General features: G+C 40.1%; 1 protein-coding gene across 3 annotated transcripts in view; it reads right to left on the minus strand.

Annotated features, from left to right (window-relative positions):
* SLC12A1 (solute carrier family 12 member 1) overlaps positions 1-20,383 on the minus strand; it is an 86,211-nt gene that overhangs the window by 57,730 nt on the left and 8,098 nt on the right. Inside the window, exons 2-8 of one of the 3 annotated variants that reach the window (XM_045901898.1) lie at positions 17,764-17,898; positions 17,533-17,608; positions 11,742-11,837; positions 9,242-9,381; positions 8,037-8,147; positions 6,009-6,120; positions 4,221-4,348 (exon numbers count right to left, since the gene is read on the minus strand). In XM_045901898.1, the coding sequence (XP_045757854.1) occupies positions 4,221-4,348; positions 6,009-6,120; positions 8,037-8,147; positions 9,242-9,381; positions 11,742-11,837; positions 17,533-17,608; positions 17,764-17,898 (798 nt within the window). Of the gene's footprint in view, positions 1-4,220; positions 4,349-6,008; positions 6,121-8,036; positions 8,148-9,241; positions 9,382-11,741; positions 11,838-12,348; positions 12,445-12,977; positions 13,074-17,532; positions 17,609-17,763; positions 17,899-20,383 lie in introns of all 3 variants that reach the window. The other 2 variants (XM_045901896.1, XM_045901899.1) reach the window with 2 other exon arrangements.

Here is a 20,383-nt window from a genome sequence, read left to right on the forward strand (position 1 = left end):
ACATGAGGGTCAGACTTGACCCAATATACATCAGGATGTCAGTATCTTAATGTGTGATCATATATTTACTCTGTCTGCTCTGGCTCCTTTTCTCCTACACAGGGACCAGGACTTTGACAAATTCTTATTTTTTATTCTAAATGTTAGTTTCCATCTCCCCAGCTGTAACCTAAAAATCTAACTTCCTTCACCTTTCTTTATTGGATATTATTTTTTTTCTTAAGACAGAATACACAAGCAATCTATTAGATTGCTGCTTTTTGAGTGTCAAGCACATCTAATCTTGCATCTCTGAAGCCACATCTTAACTATCTTGATTAGATTTGGGTACCTCCCACATCTTCTCCTAGGCACATATTTACAGATTATCAATTAGCATTAACCAATGGAAGGCTCAGGGTGGGAACTTAGTAGCATCCCCTTGTGCCAACTCTTGTTGTCACTGGCAGCCTGAAGTGCCATCTGGAGAAGGATTCTGAGGCTGTGAACAGAGGTAACGTCTTGCATATCCCTACAGTGTATAAATAATACATGTTTACTAAGTTGAAATGAATCTATAATGTGATTATTTCTAGTTTCACTCTCAGAGAAATCCTATCTTTAAGTACTGAAATTTCCTTGTCACTTTCCAACATGTGGTCACCTCTCAGTTCCTAACGTGTTTGACCACTCTGGCTTTGATCATGTTAATTATTACTTCTCAGACATTCTCCTCTCTTGACCTTCATGATCCCACTCTCTGTTGAGTTCCTTACCTTCTAGATGGCTGTCTTTCTTCTTCATGGACTCCTTTTCTACCACTAACATTTTGAATGTCACCTGGGCACTTTCTTGGTCCTTTGCTCTGCTCCCTCTTACACAGACCTGGGTGAACTCATTCATGCCATGGCCCCAGTCCTGCCCTAGATCCTTCCCAGAGCTCCAGACTCATAAATCTAGTGACCCACTAGACATCTCCACTCTGATGTCCTTTTGCCACTGCAACCTAAATGGCCAAATCTGAGCTTCTTTATTAACCTCATCAATTACAGCATGGAATCAATTCAGTAGGTTGGTTGCATCCAGCATTAAAAGAATACAATAGAATAGAACTGATGGGGCAACATCAGCAGACATCATTTGTAATAAAGTTAAGAACTGCTCGGGGAAAATTTTGTATGTGTGCACTGGATTGTGATGTATAGTGTTTTCTGACTGCAGATCATAGTAGAAAACACTCTTTCCGTTTCCTCTCCTAACCCTAACAAAAAGCTATCCCTTTGATCCAGACTGCTGTGATATCTTCTAATTGGTCTTTCTGCCTTCGGTCTCCCTACCTATCACCCCCCCACCCTCTAACCCATCGTTTCAAGCTGCTAATAGGCTTTTTCTAAAACAAATGTACACATATCACTCCCTGATCTAACTTCCGTAGTGTCTCTGGCTAGTTTTGGGATAATATCCAAACTCCCTTTTCTGTAGTTTAAAGTATCTTTGCATTCTACTTAATAGCATATATTAGTGTATACACTGAAAGTTAAGATTACTTGCAAAATCACTTAAATATTTTTAAGTAGAAATAATGCAAATTCTTACAATACTATGACTGCATGTGCCCTGAAAATCATGACAGAACATTCTCTACATTTTCTTTATATAGAAACTCAAACTCAGAGATTTCTCAGTACCGATTGATAGAGAAATAAAGCTCCTTACTAGTATAGCATCCCTAATCAAGTTAGCATTCATCTTGGGAGAAAGGAACTTTAAGTCTTGCCATTTTAGATAGGGATATCTTCTGGTTCTTTGCTTACTCCCAGCATGTCAGGACACAGAAGGTCCTTTATAAACATGCTTATGAAAATGTTGCTGAAACAATTTTACTTGCATACCCCATTCCACATGTCAACTGATTTCCATCAGCAGCATCTTTCCCTGTGCCCTTTGACATTCCAGGCCTTCTGTTCCAAATGTCCCTCTCTTCTTTATTCTGTTGATGAACCCCTATTTGTCCCTTGAAATCTGGATGGAGTGTCCCTGTCGTCTGAAGGCCTTCCCTTACTTCTTCAGGGACAGGCAATTACTGTTTCCTCTTTCCCTTGTACATGATTCTGTTCTTGCTTCTCGTGACTCAGACAGAGTAAATCTGTTTTCACCTTAGACCACGAGCAACTTGAAGGGAGGACTGTGCTCTTCTTTGCTTCCCCAGTGTCTGGCGTTTGCAGGTGCTCTGTAAGTGTTGGCTGAGCTGAACTGACAACTAAGCATCTAATACGAACTTGTTTCTAAGGAAAGTACAATATTCTTTCATTTAAATATGTGCTTACAGTTGACAGAATTTTAAATCAGTGACCTCCAATACTTTTCCAAATCTGAGGAACTGGCAGCTCCACATCCATAGCTAAATTTTGTTAAGTAGTGATACTTAACTACTCGAATCATTTTGAACAAGTTACTTAATTTTCTGAGTCTCCACCTAATCTATTTTATGCCATATCTCAGCCCAAGAATTTACCATGGCACTGTGGTCCCTAATATGACAAATCAAAATGCCTTTATTCATTCACTCAATAAATATTTATTGAAACCTTCCTAGCTCTGAGGAGGCAGCAATGAATATAACCAAAGGCAAGGTCCCCACTCTCACAGACTTACATTCCAGAGCAAGCACCTCTTGCTCGGGTCTCACCAGTGACGATTTCCCCTTGTATTATAAGGTCATCCAGCCTCATCAGGGCTTCTCCAGTTAAACTTACTATTTCCAGTATCCCCATGCCTGACTGTTCTTTTGTCTTCTCTGTCTGGAATACCCTTATATTTTCTCAACAATAGTCAATATTGAGCTTTTGCTCTAAGTTCACACTTCAAAGTAACTTCCTTGAGGAAATCATCCCAGACTTAACAATTATCTGTTTATTGTGTTTATCTCACAATTTATTTAGACATTACATATGATGTTCATTTATACATGTCTCTTATAAATATTTCTTGTCTTCCGAAGTTGATTATAGATGTATTGAGGTACCTCTGTCTTCTCCTTTTTTGTATATGGTAGAGACCGTTTACTATCCCCTAATATCCAGTCTCACCTTCCTCCTTTTAACACAAGAACTCCCTAAAATTCTAGGCTCATGGCTGCCCAGCTAGAGACTGCATTTCCCAGCCTTCTTTGCAACAAGGCAAGGTCACAGAGACTAAATTCTGGCCAATGGAATGTCAGCAGAAATAATACATGCAAGGTCCATGAATTGCTTGCCCTCTATTCCTTACTCCTCTTCCCGTGGGCAGGAACATGATCTTGGAAGTGACTGGTCATCTTGGACCTTGCAGGTGAGGGCATACCCTAAGGGAGTGGTAAATCAAGAGAGGTGATCTGGGATCCTGGGCTACCATGTGGAGTGGACTTTTCTTATTCCACTGCATGGCCTATGAGTTCAGATTTTTATCCACTAGAAAAATAAACTTCTATCTTTTTAGGTCACTGCTACTAGTCTTTTATAAAACATTCAAACCAATATTCTAACAGTGCTCCTTACAGTACTTAACATAAAGTAATATGAATGGAGTGCTAAATAAATACCATTTAAATGAGTGAATATTTCTCTGAATTTAATGACATAAAAATTCACTAATAAAGTGATTTTTTGGAGGGGGAGGGATTGGGTGGGGTGTTTTTTTTCCTGAATGTTATGTGTTTTTGTTCCTTAGATGTTTAAAAGAGAAAGGCTTGTTCTGATATTCTTTTTACTGAGCTATTTTCATTTTGTTGGAAATGTTATACACTGCCAATATTCTCTATCCTTCCGGTCTCACTGAATAAGACTTTTGGATGGACTGTCGGAAACAGGATGGTCTGGCATTAAAAGAGAGAACTAGGGCGCCTGGGTGGCTCAGTTGGTTAAGCGACTGCCTTCGGCTCAGGTCATGATCCTGGAGTCCCTGGATCGAGTCCCGCATCGGGCTCCCTGCTTGGCAGGGAGTCTGCTTCTCCCTCTGACCCTCCTTCCTCTCATGCTCTCTGTCTCTCATTCTCTCTCTCGCAAATAAATAAAATCTTAAAAAAAAATAATAATAAATAAATAAATAAAAGAGAGAACTATTAAATTACTGGGGACCCTTACAGAAATGTTGGTTTTAACATCAGTAGAGAACTATGGTCACTGTTGACCTCTACAGCTTGTGTTGCTCACCAACAGCACCACAACTTCCCAGGATTACAAGAGCAGAGGAAAATGACATACCTCCAAGTCTCCTGAGATATTGGCACCAGCAAGAATCCCAGTAGCTGCTGGGAAAAAAATGGCAAAGACAGAGAAGAAGCCTTCACCTTTTGTGAAGCTGGGCCCAAAGTTTTCCGCAAATATTGATGCTGCAACACAAATAATGAGAACATTATCTTGTAGACTTTCTTTACAGAAAAGGAGATACGGTTATTTTTAGCTTCTATCAATGTATCATGCAAATGGATCCCTATATTCTAAATGGAATGAATTTGAAGATGTTGGTATACTCTCGACGAACCTCATGTCAATATTTGCCAAGAGTCAGTATGTGTATGTATCACAAGGTTTTAGATCTCTAGGACATAGCTCTGAAAATTTTTGGGGGGGACAACAGAGACCCAGGCCTCCAGATTTTTTAGAACCTAGAAGATTGAAAAAGAGGGAAATGGAGACTTTTTCTCATGACCATGCTGGCATATTCACAAATATACCACACATGTACCCTGCCTTACACATACACAACTCCTTTCTTATGTGCATAAATATTCTAATCAAACACAGCTTTTCTATGCTTTTTTTTTTTTTAAATTGGAGGAGAAACTTGTGGGTGAAACTATCTTAAAATTTTGCTACTTATGTTCTAACCTTCCCAGTCCTTGCTCCCAGAGATTAGATCTTAAATTCTATACCAAATTTTCATATATAGGAAAAGAATAGTAGCAAGGAACTTCAGTCATAAAATAATACTATCCCACAGGGTCTCAACAAATTACTTAAATGAGAAGAGAACGATGTAGAAGAAAAACAGAAATGGAGGGAAGAAAAACACAAACAAAAGAATCTGGGGTGATGCAAAAACAAGGGAAGAAAGCTTAAATCATCAGAAAAAATACAGCAGGGGCTAGAAGGAGGGAAAAGAATAGAAAGGAAAAGGATATTAACATGCCAAGCAAACAAGACAAATTTTACAAAGAAAAAGAATCAGGAAGAAAGAGGTGATCTGATACCAAAAGGAAACAGACACTAACAACTGAATCAATGATGAAGGGAAATATTTTTTAAATCTCAGCAGTGGATTCTTGAGTAAGCTAGAGTGGAAAGCTAGGATGGTGTGTATAGGCGGAGGAGAATTTCATGCTTTGTGACATCCCCTCAGGATCCTATGCCAACTCCTACAATCTTTTGTGCTTGAAAACCTGACAGTGATGCTTAACTAGGTAATGCTATAAATAAGCAAGGTACAAAAAAGTTTAGCAGGGGGATGCCTGGCTGGCTCAGGAGGTGGAGCATGTGACTCTTGATCTTAGAATTGTAAGTTCGAGCCCCATGTTGAGTGTAGAGATTACTTAAAAGTAAAATCTTAAAAAAAAAAAAAGTCTAGCAGGAAAATGACCATGTTTGGCTTTAGTGTTCTCAACGGTTGAGCAAATTGTTCGAACTATGTTCTCTTTCCTTGCATGTACAATTCTACTTCCTCTATTTGACGGCAACAACAATTTGTCCCACACTTAAATGTTTTCAAAGCACTTTTGCATCCACTATCTGATTTACTTCTCAAAAGTCCCCTCAGGAAGTTGTTATCACCCACACTTCAGCAGGGAAATTTGAACCCCAAACATGTTAGGTGACTGGTCTAGCTGGCAAGCAGCAGGGTTGAGACTCACTCTGGATCTCCTGAGTCCAATCCCAGGCTCTTCCCCGGATCACACTTGGATTCTAATGGCTGACGTGGGGGTAACAGGGGTGGTGATGGAGGTGGGCAGTGGAGAACCACTGATTGTCAAGCAACTCATTTGTCACACATACCTTGGTAATTAAAGAAACCTCTGGACTTCTTCTCATTGTTGGATGGAATGACGGTTCCAATGAAGAAGTTTGCAATAGCAATGAGGAGAATGACCAGAAGTATCACCTGAGCCTGGAATGGCAAAGTAAAAGGAGGCCAGCTCAAGAATTACTTAACAAAGTTTTACATAATTACAAAAGTCATGTCTACTGAAAGTCCACTGGACAAAGACTCTATCTGGTTCTTCTGATTAAAACTACAATCCAGAGTCGTTAATAGTGTATCTTACGGAATGGTATCTTAACAAGCCTTTTCTGACCTGAGTGTAAAAGTTACATTTCAATGGAGGCATGTGCTTGGGCACTTGAAGGTGACATTTCAAAAACATTCCAAGTACTAGGTGAGTAACTTACTGCAGTGCCCTCAGGAATATAAATGGAGCCCAGAGTTTTATCGCTGATAAGAGTTTATTTCTTTTCTAGGCAGAGTGCTTATGGATTCTTTCCTTTCCCAGTGCTAAGTGCAACAGGAATTGCATTAATAACACAGTAATCCACAGAGTTCCCGTGATGCTTAGTACACTTGATGTTGGGCTACCAGTGTGTACCCAGCAGAAGTGGTTTGCAAGGTTGACCGATCAAATTGTCTTTCTTTGTCCCCCTTTTCCCCTGCTGACATTTCAAGGGTCTATTGGCTTGGCATTCCCATATGCTGTTCCCTCTGTAGGGAATGCACTTCTCCCTACTCTTTGCCTAACTATTCCTTCTTCTCATCCTTTAAGCCTTAGTTACTTTGTTACTCAGAGAGGACTTTCTTGACCACTGAATCTAAATAATAACAGCTAACATTCACTGAGGGTTTACAATAACGGACAGATTTCACTTTACCAGTATTCTTTCAGATAAATAATACTACCAATAACTGTCTGAAGTAGGTAATATTGCTATCATCATTTTAAAGATAAAGAAACTGAGGCACAGAGAGGTTAGGCACATTTTTCAAGGTCATACAGATGTAAACCAGATTCAAATCCAGGTGCTGTGGCAACAGAGCTAGAGCTTTAAACCTACCCTCTACCACCCTGAAGCTACATTGCCTCCCTCAGGGAATAAAGTCATTGTAAGTAGATTCCCATTGTTTATTTCCTTTATAGCATGTTCACAATTTACCATTCTATATTTACTTGTTTGTCTACTTGATCATTACTCATATCCCCACAGACCACAGTACGTTCAACTAGGTGCAGGACTGTGCCTGTCTGGGTCACCCCGGGTCACCACTGAATATCCAGTACCTAGCAGAATGCCCAGCACCTAATAAGCACTGAATTAATTTTCGTTTGATGTGAATGCATAATCCACAAATAAACGCTGTATAGGAATGTTTATCATTGCCTTATGGAGGTGGGCGGGTTTGGCCACTTTTCAATCTCTGGGGACCTCTTAAAGTCTAGGTACCGTATCTTCAGGCTCTTAAGACCAGTTGCAATTATACCAGTCACTGTAGAGTTATAAATCAGATCAAAGACATGCTCCTGTCGTTCAGAAATTTACTGTGTTACTACTAGTTAAATCCAGATATTGTCTAGTTCCAGGACTTACTCCTGAAGTACTGCGTCTCGGGGGAGAACGATAGTTTCGGCCTTTATTCCCTTCTCCCATTTCCTTTGGGCTTCAGGCACCCACAGTCAGCTGGAAAATGCGACACCAGGGGTGGGACTGGGAGATGCAGGTTTCCAGCATGGACTGTTCCTACGATCATAAGGGGCCTGGGTGTGAAGATGGAAGAAACTGAGGTGTCTCTGTCACAGTGGTGACCACACAGAGAAGGACAAAGTACAGGCCCGATCATGTGACACACGAGCAGGGAGTCCTGACTGCCTGTACCTTGGGTTTGGAGGGCTTGGGGCTCCCCCCAGTGCTAACCTGCAACTTTTGCTATAGCAAATAATAATAGCAATTCTTTTTGAAGATGGGGTTTGTTCTATTCCTGCAATTTGGTCAAGACCGAGCAGCGGTGGTTGATGACATCATTTTGAGAAAAATCACCTTTGCTTCCCATTCCATTCCAGCTACTGAAATTCCTAAAAGAATCACCACTGTGATGGAGCCGATTATCCGAATGTCGTTGGTTGGATCCACCATCATTGAGTTGCTCTCCTGGAACAACAACGAAAATCACTAAAATGGTTAGAGACGGAGCTTTTTTTTTTTTTTTTTGCCTGTGTGTCATATTGTAAAATTGAATAGTAAGAAGAAATACTGTGCACTAATGACCATTTGGATAATGGAAAAGCGAGGTGCTCCTAAATCAGAGATTAGCATTATTTCATCCTATAATAACAGGCCACTGGTAGCCAAAGTTAGGAGTTGGAAAGTCTAGATGCTCATTCTAGTCACAGCTTTTAAAGCTATTGTTGCGCCGAGATAAGTATGTGTACATGTAAACACAATGTTTTGTTTCACAGGGATGATTATTTTTGTGTGTCAAGGGGAATCTTAGAGAAATAAAACTGAGTGGTTTTCCATGTGAATATTGGAAAATGCATGTTATTCAATTAAATAACAAACTCCATAATCCAGATAATGCATTTCTTGAAGATCACATACCTTATGAACTATATAATCCACTCATTTACTTATCTAATTTTCCAATAAAGGTCCTTTATTACTGATTGAATTCAGTGAATGCTATCACTACCACGAAAGGAGAACTAGAAGTTAGTTCACATACCAGCTAGTTAACACGCTCACAGACGACTGTCGAGATGGCGTACCTAAGCTAGGAAATGCTTAGTTTTCTGCAGTGAGTTGTTCTAATGTTTGAACTGTCTTTCCCTTTGGAAATCTATAACCATAGTAGTAATATTGCTGCTGATAATAGCACCCATTATTTATCTTTTGTTTCATATTTTACACAGTATTTCATGTACATTATTTCATCTGTTCTGTACCACATTTCTATGAAATACACAGAACAGCATTAAAAGCCCATATGATAGATTTGAGAAACAACGTTCAGATGAATAGAGGGACTGGCCCAGAATATCTCAGCTGATCAATATGAGAGCCAGGATTCCAAGCCAGTTCTGATGCCAAGCCTAGAGCTCCTTCAACTATATCCAACTTCCACATTCTACAGAACAAATCTATTTCCTTTCATCTTGCTATAATGATAACCTCTTAGTGCCCTGAAAAGGCAAATTGAACTGAATTATCTTACTTGGCTGAAGAAAAGAAAAACTTTTAATTACCTTAAGAAGATCTACCACCGTTTCAGCAAATCCCACCACATACATAGCAACAGCCACCGCATTGGCAAAAGCAAAGATCAAGCCTATAGATCCACCGAACTCGGGCCCTAAGCTTCTGGAAATAAGATAGTAGGCCCCACCTAAAACAAAAAATGAACATGCTTTACTCTGAGGAACTGCTAAGGGATTTAGTTTCTATGACCAAATAGTTTTGAATAATTTTTCTTCTAACAAACATATTGCAACTTCCTAATAATTTTAGGAATCTTGTTTTACTTTAATGAATAAGTTAGCCTTTCTTTGTACTCTGAGAATGATAATAGAACACAATAGAATTATCCTGACTTAGTAAGTTCTGATTTATTAAAACCCAATTGTACACAAATTGTATGCAAATAAGACTACAGCAAACTTTACCAAAACAAAATGCTTTGCTTTCTTTTCTTTTCTTTTTCTTTTTAAAATTTATTTATTTGACAGGGAGAGACACAGCGAGAGAGGGAACACAAGCAGGGGGAGTGGGAGAGGGAGAAGCAGGCTTCCTGCCAAGCAGGGAGCCTGATGCGGGGCTCGATCTCAGGACCCGGGGATCATGACCTGAGCCGAAGGCAGACGCTTAACAACTGAGCCACCCAGGCGCCCCAAAATGCTTTGCTTTCTAAAAAAAATTCATCGGTGAGTTCAAATCAATAATGTAATCAAAGTAAAATTTTATATTTGGAATTTCCAGGAACAGGTAGTCCTAGGCAGAAAATGAAGTAGGTGAAGTTTATCATTGCTATTCTACCTTCCTTTCTGGTATACTTTTCCGATATATATTTTCTGCATAAAAAGGTATCTGTATGCAGGGCTCCTGGGTCGTGCAGTTGGTTGAGCGCGGACTCTTGGTTTTGGCTCAGGTCCTGGTCTCAGAGTCTTGGGACTGAGCCCCACGTCGGGCTCTGCTCTCAGCTCAGAGTCTGCTAAGGTTTCTCTCTTCCTCTGCCACCCCCACAAATAAATAAATAAAATTTTAAAAAAAGGTATCTGTATAGTGCTATGTATTATCCACTCTATAAATTGGAATTGGTTCTATGTTTTTAGCTCAAGAAGGCAAGATTATTGCCAAATACCTATGGCGGTGGTAAATGGGAAGAAAGATAGGGAGGGCTTAGAACAATCGCTTCTCCTTTGGACCTTGAAAAGATGTTCTATATGTGGCCGTGAATTTCTTTCTTTGCACATGAAAAGACTGAGCTGCCTTGGTTACTCTTAGAGGGTAGTGAGAGCAGGTAAAAAAAAGACTAGGTGTTGAGAGGCCTAGTAGCTAGATGCTCTGAGTGACCATAGGAAACTAATGACTTCCTCTAAGGAGCTAGTCTTAGAGGTGGGCAGAATTGGTAGAGGAATGACACTGAACAAACATATCTCAAAACAAAAACAAAACTATCTTTTACGGAAAAGGAATTTCCTCCACTGCAGTAACTCCTCTGGGTTAAAGGGTCAAAGCTCTCTTTAGAAATGTAACCAATTATTTGGGTGGAGCAAATCCCCATTATCTCCTTTGTCCACAGGACATTAAATAAATTAGCTAGCCAGTTACTTCAGCTTGGTCAAAATGAGAGAGGGGCAGGGGAAGCTGTGAGAGGATGTGTGTTTGTGGAAGGGAGAGTGCTCTTAGAAGGTCCTGCGTAGGGAAACCCGGATAAGGTACCCAAGTTGCGGCCCCAGGAGAAGCCAAATAGAATGGGAGGGGGAGGGGTGCCTGGGTGGCTTAGTCGTTAAGCGTCTGCCTTTGGCTCTGGTCATGATCCTGGGATCGAGCCTCGCATTGCCCCCGGCATCGGGCTCCCTGCTCAGCGGGAAGCCTGCTTCTCCCTCTCCCACTCTCCCTGCTTGTGTGCCCTCTCTCCCTGTCTCTCTCTGTCAAATAAATAAATAAAATCTTTAAAAAACCCCAAAAAGAATGGGTGGGGGAAGACAGGAATTAGAAGCAATGATAAACCTTGCCCTCTTCATTTTCCACCTAGGCCTGCTTATTCCTGGATGATTTAAAAGTAACTCTTTGTTCTGTTTAGTTGTTTCTATTTTCTTTTGAAGGATCTTCTCAGGACTGGGGGCCACTGGGAGCGTTGTGTTGGGGTGAACTCTGAGGGCTTATTAAGCAGGGAGTGTCAACTGGGGTGCTAAGTGGGCCTGGGAAGAGAGCCAGCAGGGCCTGGCCAAGGCACAAATAAACCATATATTTTACTGTAATTATTTATGCCTTCTTTCTAGACACCCAGTCACTCTCTATAAACATGTTTAATCACGGGAAATGGGTCAAAGAAAACCTTCTGGAGATCTCTTAATTTTAGTTGAGAGAATTTTGCCTTGATGTTTAAATTTGGGTTAGTTCATTTTGTTTTAAGGCTTTGGGGACTAATTATGAATATGCAAATTTTACTTCCAACATTAAACCAACTGTAGACATTACTCTGTAAGCCAAGCTTGTAGTCCATAAGTAAATGAATTGACTTACCTCCTCTTACTACTCCATTTGTGCAAATAGCGGACATAGAAATACCTGTGAGTGTTGTCACCACCACACTCAGGCCGATGATGATGACTCCAAGACCTGCAAAATCCCCCAAGAAATGTGTTTGACTCCAGTACATCAAGAAGTCACCAGCACTTGAGGAGGCGGTGGTCTGAGTCTTGTCACAGAAGGGTCAGTCTCCCCATGAAAAACCTGAAATGTTCTAAAAGATCCCAGTCCATGAAGGTCTCGGAAGCACCTGAAATGTACTAAACTTTAAAAATGACGCCATGTCCAGGAATCATTTCCCCAGAGACACCGGCAAGGGGTTTGCAGACTGGCCTGAAAAAGAAAACATTCGCCGGAGGAATTTGAGCACCTGGAAACCATGAGCTGCAATGTGCCCGAGAGTTCCATTAGAGGAGATCCCACAGCTGAGTGGGATCTGAGTGGCGCGGACCAGGACTGAGCTCACGGTACCTTAGGTTTCCTTCTGCATCTGGCGTCAAGCTCAGTGGGCTCCTTGCTTGCTCCAGTCAAAGAGAAGTATATAAAAACTTTTCCTACCCGTGGCAAGCGATGAGGGCATTAGGTATCTTAGAAATGTTACCTCCACGAACAAACCCGTTAGTCGCTATTGCAGAAGTTGACAACCCAGTAATAGAAGTTACCATGGTGGAAAGAAGAATTATGAGAACTCCAAGACCTGTTAGCAATGAAAGATAAAAGATAGTACGTTTTACTTTTCTTACTTGGATTCCCTATTGCTGCAAACTATACTGCCTCTGATTTAAGTTTTCACGTCCACGCCTGGGGCCCCAGGGGAGTTGCTTTGTGCTCAGGAGAAACAGGTTTGCCTGGCATAAAGATCAAGTCCGAGGCCTACTCATTACGATGAAGGATGGTTTCCAAAAGTAAACACAATCTAAAATGCGGCCCTGGAAAGGAAAAGTTGACTTATGCTGGTGTCCTGGGAGACAAACTACCCTGGCTGCGAAAAGAGAAAACATGACATTTGACCTTCTCGCTTGCTTGAGAGGAACCTGCATGAGAAAGTTGGGGGTTTGACAAAGGTTAAATCCTTCCCCATTTTTCTTGCATCTCTCTTGCCTGGAGGGGAAAAAAAGGAACCAACTTGGATTACCTTTGAAAACACTCCAGAAAGGTCAGCTGGTGGACTATCTGAGCCTAGGTTGCCTTTACCTTACAAATGATCGTGCAGGTCACAAGTTTAATTACCTCCTCTGACATATCCATTTGTGGCAATAGCAGAGGTGGATAAACCAGTGATACCAGTCACTGTCACGGCTAAGCCGATGATAATCACACCAAGACCTCAGTTGAGAGAGGAAAAATAAAGGCAATTAAAGAGTGGAACAGTCCATTAGATCGTTTACATAAAAGCCAGCAAATCTAGGGTAACCACCAAAGGACCACATTGGAATTAACAAGTTGGCCTGGAAATCACCAGAGTAAATGCTCAGCTTTGAAGTTTTCTGCCTAGAAACCGAAGAGCTGAGATGTGCAGCGAGACTTGCTCACAACTGAACAACGAGGGCTGGTCAAAATTTAATAGGAACCCCATTTTTTATGCTGCTCTAGACACCTACAAACATAATAATTGGTCCATACAATTCCAAGCCGCTCATATAACTGGAGAGTAAATGTTCATCCTTCCAGGTAACTATCTTTTTATGTCCATTTGGTTGTGTGGGAGTGGAAAATTACATACAATATAACAAATTGTTCATCTGGCAGATGAATAAAGTGGAAAGAATCAAATGGAATCGCTTTCATTTATTGGCTACGTGACCTCTGGCAAGTTACTCATTTTCTGAGCCAAACATGGCAATGGAATTAGAAAGAATCCGTGTGGAAAGTGGTCAGCACAGTGAGTAGAACACGGGTACACAGTCAGTGGCCCTGCTTTTTGGTCCATGTCCACAATAGTTGTAACTGTTGTTTATTGAAAGCCTGCTATACATCCAGCCAGGTGTCAGGTAGCAAGAGAACTGCAAGGAACAAATAAAATGAAATGAAAAAAACCACCCTCAAGGATCTTATGGTGCAGAAGGTCAATGATTCTAGGAGGCAGAAAGTGATAAACCGGAATTCAGAGAAAGGCAAGGCTGCTGTCAGCTTCAGGAAGCACACAGACAAGAGGATACTGAAGGGTAGCAGAATCTGCCACCCCGAAATGTACCACTTTAGCAGAAAGATTAGTTTGAGCTAAAGGCAACAGAAAAAAAGCAGATACTTCCCCCTATTTGCCTCAAAACAAGATGTAAGTTTGTAAAGTGGATCCACTTTCCTCTATAGCAGGAAGGACAGAAGTTCATCAGCAGAGCCAATTCAAGGCCCTTCGCAGCTGGAGGAACCTACCTAACAAACTTACTTATTTTCCATTAGTGCCCCCACAATCTGCCACCCTAGAAACTCAGTCCTTTCCCTTTGTCTTGTGACTTCTCTAAAAAAAAGTCTTGTTCTCTTGTTAAAATGCTATGTAAGCCCACTCTTTGAGTTACCCATTGCTGAGTCTTCCCTTGTGTACACACGATGCCTAAGTTAATAAACTTCCGATTGTTTTTCTCCTGTTAGGCTGTCTGTTGCCAGTGTTACAGAAAGAAGTTTGGGGTCACAGGCACTGAAATCCCCCTGGCTCTAGCCAGAACGCTCTACCCTGGGTCTGTTTGGTATGGTCCCCCACATAGAGTGGACGCTTCGTAATTGTTGTTGGCAGGCTGTCTTGCTTCCCGGGGTTATTAGAACAGTAGTCGTCTAAGAGAGGCTGTAATCTCTCTGGCCATGCCCTGGGCGAAGGGGAAGTGGAAGGAGAGGAAGGACAGAGAGAAATAGAAACAAGGCATTGGAGGCTGCCTCTCTTGATGCTCCTGGCTATATCCTGGCTCTAAAATAAGTCTCGAGGCTATTTCACAGTTTGAAGTGCAGTAGGAAGAGGTTAATTGTAGGCATGAGATGCAAACTTCGACCATATTGCTTCAGTCCCTACAGACAAAGTTTGGTGTTGTAAGAAATAGTTGCACTAAATTCTTCGAATCTATTGCAGGGATCCTGTGGTGAACATCACCTCTACATCACCATGTGGCCTCAGTTCTTTGCACCCCTACAGGTAGTTTCATCTTATCTTCTGCACATTATTTTCCGTCTGATTTTGTTTTGAGGACATTTGATGTCAAATGTTTAGCTCACCCCAGCAACTATACAGAACTATATAGTTTGCATTTCAGGACATTAAACCTACTCTGATTATTCCCCTACCCTTATTTTCCCTTTGCTTCTATTTTCCCAGCAATTCTTATTTATTCTTTTGCATTCTGTATATTTCTGTAAACCATTTGAAATCCTGGAACAAAGTTTTATACATTTAAACAGCAAGGGATTTGCTTTCCTCTCACAATTAAACATAAAATCCCAGGGTAAGAGGCAGCTTCGAGAACACTCAGGTTGTAGTTTTCTCCAAGGGAGGTCCTTGAACCACCTAATTCAGGAAAGACCTGAGGTGTTTATTAAAAATGCCCAGACCCACTGAGTTTGAATCTTTCAAAGTGAATCCCAGGATTCTGTGGTTTTGTAACCTAACTTCCCAGGTCATTCTTAGGCACCCCACAGTCTGAAGACTGTTGCACTACCCTAGCCTATCTCAATTTGTGTCTGCCTAGACAGCAAGGTTCTTTAGCTTTATCTGCAAAGAATTGACTGGGAAACAATTAATCCAGCTCCTTCATTTTCAGATGAGAAAATGAAGCTCATGGAGTATAAATGACTTGCTTCAGGTCATACCTTTTTCATACCCTTCTTCCATGCCTGATGTTTATTAGAAACTATCTTACCCCAGCCAAAGTCTCTGAGACAGAGAAGAACAAGTCAATGGCATTCGTGGCTTATTCTACCATTTGCTTTTGGCGAAAAGAGAGCCCAAACTCACAGCGCTAGAACAGTTACCCAAGGGCTATAGCTATTGTGACTCGTGGCTCCAGCTTCCTTCTGGCTTTGTTCCCAGGGTCTCCTCTTGAAAGTGTATTCAGGTTTCTTCCCCAAACTATCCCCACAACAAGGAGAAACTCCTTGGGTTTGCTTCTTTTCTTACCTAATAAAGGGACTCCAAATGGGACCCAGAAGGTGACTTAATCAGCTCATTTAGCTTTAAGTTCACAGCAAAGGCCAGTAAAACTGAGTAAGGGTGGTAATAAGTTTCTACGACTCACTAAAGTCTACTTTCTGAGAACTAAAACAACCACGACAAACAAACCTTCATTCAAAGGAAAACCTGCTAGACACCCATTTAAAGTAGAATAGGACTACTTAAATAAAAAGTCCTTATTAAAACAATACTGATGTCTGAAGGTATAATACTGAAGATAGGGTTCTTCATATTTTACAATTTTGTAATAAGCGTGAAACTGAGAAGAATAATGTAAGATCTGATTAAAGTTCAGATTATTGCCCAAACACATGGATGTTAAATAAATTGCATTAGAAAGAATTACTCTTGCCCTTGGCTACACTCACACCTCCAAACAGAGTAATGTTGCTTGATGATCTCAATAAGTTACTAAACTGCCCTTAAAAAACTAATTTTGCATGAAACCCTGGAGCAAACACTTGGCAATATTAAGATGCAGATTTTCCATGAAACAGCATATACTTATTTTGGACCCTGCGGCTATAAGCATTCATTTGATATGCATCATAAAGTTGGCAAGCTGCCCTTTGTCAGGAACCCAGCAGTTGCCAAACATGAAACATGGAAAAACGATGGGAACTGGTTCCAGTGTTTCAATTTACAGCGCGGCCCTTTCTTGTTGCGAGTTAGTCTTCTGGTGATGCTCAGTATGTTTTGAGTGGCAAAGGCAGTAAATAAGGATGAAGTACCTTTGAATGTGATTTGAGATACATTCTGGAGCAGTTATCTAAAAGCACATCTGAGCCTCTACGTTCTTGATAGTAATGATTTATAGGTCTTCTCCAAAAGTGGATCTATAATGTATTTCCCATATACAGGGTAGAACATCATTAATTTTTATCGCATTAAATCAGGAACTTTGATAAAATTCAAATAAAATTTTCATATAAATTTTACCAGTATACTCTCGATAAAAAAAAAAAGGTTTGCCAAGGGAAATGATATTTTAAATAAAATATCATCTTTAAAAACATCAAATGATCACTCGAAATAATTTCAACATCATGCATTTTCCATTAGAAAAATTAGTAATAGTTATATATGTTATCTTAGTAATTTTATCTATTATTTTTAAGCCTCTATCTGGCAATATTTTATTAACCTTTGTTTTCCTACCACTGGTACCTGAAAGTAACACAATTATTTTCTTTGGAAAATGTTCAACTAATTCAGCATTAGTCCAGTCACATTGTTACCACTTTTCCCACAAACTGTTTTTGTTGAGTGAAATTTTGCCAAAATCATAAGGGGGGAATGCACAAATATCAGTATATCTCCCAATAGGAATAGTACTATTTCAAATATATGTGTCTCTATATATCTATACACCTAAAACTCAATGAAAAGATAGAAATACTTGCTTGAGCATTTATCTGGTTAACGAGCTGGAAAATTCCAGCCTCCCCGAAGTTAACGCTTCACCTTTCCTCTCTGACAAACATTGTCAAAGAGGCAAAGTGAAAGAGCTGGAGTGCAGATTATTTCTGTGACCTCTGTCTCACATTTAGCATTAATGGTCAAAACAAGTTGCTTATGGAGTTTATCACTGACATTGAAAACTCTATAAGGGGCATGGGGAAACCTGCTTACCAATTCCAGCTTCTCCAACAATCCAGGAGAGGCGAATGAAGAGCATGACACCCCAGATGTTCAGCATGCATCTTACCTGTGGGTTGAAGGAGCATCGAAAGGGATGTGAGACATGAGAGTGGGGCAAAACCCAGCCCTGTCTGTAATTCTGGTGTCCAGGCTTTGCCAACACTTAAACCCCAAGGACACTGAACAAACAGATTTCATTTGGAAACGTAGGAGCTTTCTCACCAGCACACCTTTCACCCATCCAAACTTCACAGCGCCGGCTTTATCCTCCCCTTCCTTGTTTTCGGCTTCTTCATCTTCAGGCATCCCATCACCGTTAGCAACCCTGTCGGCCAAACCCGGCGCCACCGCTACGTTCTGCATTTTTACAGGTAGCAAAAACAGTATTTGGTCAATGCAGGGATCCATAAAACGTTCAAAGCCAAATCAAAACAATTGACATAAAATTTTAGAACACATGCAAAAGAGGAATATTCTAGCATTTGAATAAGATAATTATCTTTTTGCCCTGGGAGCTGATGGGTTCGTTTTGTGAGTGATTTCAGGCACAGCAAGACTGCAAGGGTGGTAAAGGAGCTTGGGCAGTTCTTCTACTGGTGAAAATATTACCTAAAAAAAAAAAACGGTTAGATTTGGGTACCTTCAGAATACAAAGAGAACAGAGAGAAAAAGAAACTAAAGGCAGGGTGGTGGAAAGCCTATCAAAGTGAATGAGTCTTTGAGGCATGGTAAGAGGTTAATCTCATTGATGTGGACTATCTGGACTTCTTTCCATTAACCTCCCTGGGCTTCACTTTATTCATCTAAAATAATGATAATAAAACTTCTCTAATCATCATCTTTAAGAAGATTGAATGAAAGAACACATAGAAGCGTTTTCTTTAAAAACAAGAAGAAAAGGATTACAGTTCTAAAAAGATTTAAAGATAGTATCTGGCGACAAGAATGCTATTCCTGTAGAGGAAGTTTCAGATTCGATATGTCTTTGCCTGAAAATTGCTGGATGTGCTGGTAGTATTGTACAAAGGTAAGAAGTCTCATGACTGACTGACTACTAAAAAGGTAGGCTGAGTAGAAATAAAAAGTAAGTTGTATAAAAAATGTCAAAAGCTCATTTATGGCTTTTTGTGACCTGATTTTGAAGACCTTCCTTGTCAGTAGGATAATCTGGATCTAATGGGGGAAGGAAATAGCTCTGTTTCTCTCAAGTTAAGAACAAATCTAATTTCTCTTTTAGATATGACTTTGAATAATTTCAGATGCACCCACTTAATTTAGCCTATCTGGCACCTACCTGTCTCCAATGGTTAGACTGAGTTACCCACTGAGTTCCCCCAAAACAATCTTTTCCAGTAAGGGGTGGAAACACTGGGGACATCTTAATTACCATTATTAAAGAACAACTTTATTCTATTTAAGTGGTCTAAATTAGTTTAAGGCTGGGATGATGTGTTCCCACATTCCTAGCTAAGAAGTCTCAGACAAGGACAATTTTCCCCCCTCTAAAATGGGACTGGTGTGAAATAAATATTCGGTATTTATTGTAAGGACTTTATTTGAAGGTGATCAAAGTTCTTGTCCTTGCTATGCTCAAGGTTGATTGCTTCTTTGGGCTTTGATGTATCATTAGCATACCCACTGTAAGCTAACTCTAATTTGGGCTGTTTGCTCCAAGTGACTGACTTCTCGTCTCCATGTTCTTCTACTTCTCTATGTAAATAAGGCTTTCTTCCAACTTTGTTTTCCCCCAAGATTTTTTTTTTGACTAGTGCGACACTTGGGTAACCAGTGCAATTCAATGTGGTAAGTCATTGTATATTAACTGGAGGTTGTGGGCTACTCCTCCTCAATGCCAAACAAGAGCCTACCATACAGCAGGTCATCAAAAGACAGTACTGAATCCATAAAGTGGATTTGAAGGCTGCCTGCTCTCTACCACTTAAGAACAGATGACCTCATTTCTTATCCATCCTTGCCTCCTATTTCTTTTCTCTTCCATCCCTGTTGCGTATTTCATTTCTCCTTGTTTCCTGTGTGTAACCCACATTTAAAAAGGAAGGGGGAAGAGAATCAATCTCAAATCCGATCATCTTACTGTTTTCCTAAAGCACTGGGGGTAAAATTGAGTGAAATCAAGAGTTAAAATTTAGTCGTGAATTACATGAGGAATATCTTAATTCTAAGTATCCTCAGTCCCTATTTGTACAGATAATTGAAAGCTGACATCATATGTTCACATCAGTGTAACATACAGATAATCAGAGTCCACAGAAATTGAGGCTGAACGAGCAGGGCAGAAACCAGTTATCTACACCAGCTAGAGATGCACGTCATGTATGTAATTCAAAAATTTCTAGTAGCTCCTTTTAAAAAAGTAAAAGGAAATTAATAAAATAATTTGGGTTCAGATTTGGACCCTTAAATTTTAAAAATGTACTTAACTTTTGTACAATATCATATTCTTAATGTTGGCAATAATTCATTACTATGGTGGCATCCCACCTTGGAGGAGGAATCTGATCATGGACTGTTTTAATAATATATTTAATAATATATTTTACTTAGGAGACTTCGATAAAATATTATTTCAACATGAAATCAATAAAAAATATTAACGAGACACTTTACATTTGTTTTTCACACTATGTCTTTGAAATCTGGTGTGTAGCAGATCTCAATTTGTACTAGCCACATTTCAAGGGCTCAAGAAAAAAAAAAAGAGCAGCATGTGTGGCTGCGGCTATTATATTGGAGCGCACCTGTCTATATACACTGCATTCTATTACAGATGGATGAAACATTTGAGGTTTTTCTCCAGGCAATTAAAAATTCGATTTTTTTC

Source organism: Mirounga angustirostris, unplaced genomic scaffold (genome assembly GCF_029215605.1).
Source record: "Mirounga angustirostris isolate CCGP_5_RB_7025 unplaced genomic scaffold, mMirAng1.0.hap1 SCAF_9, whole genome shotgun sequence".
NCBI lineage: Eukaryota > Metazoa > Chordata > Mammalia > Carnivora > Phocidae > Mirounga > Mirounga angustirostris.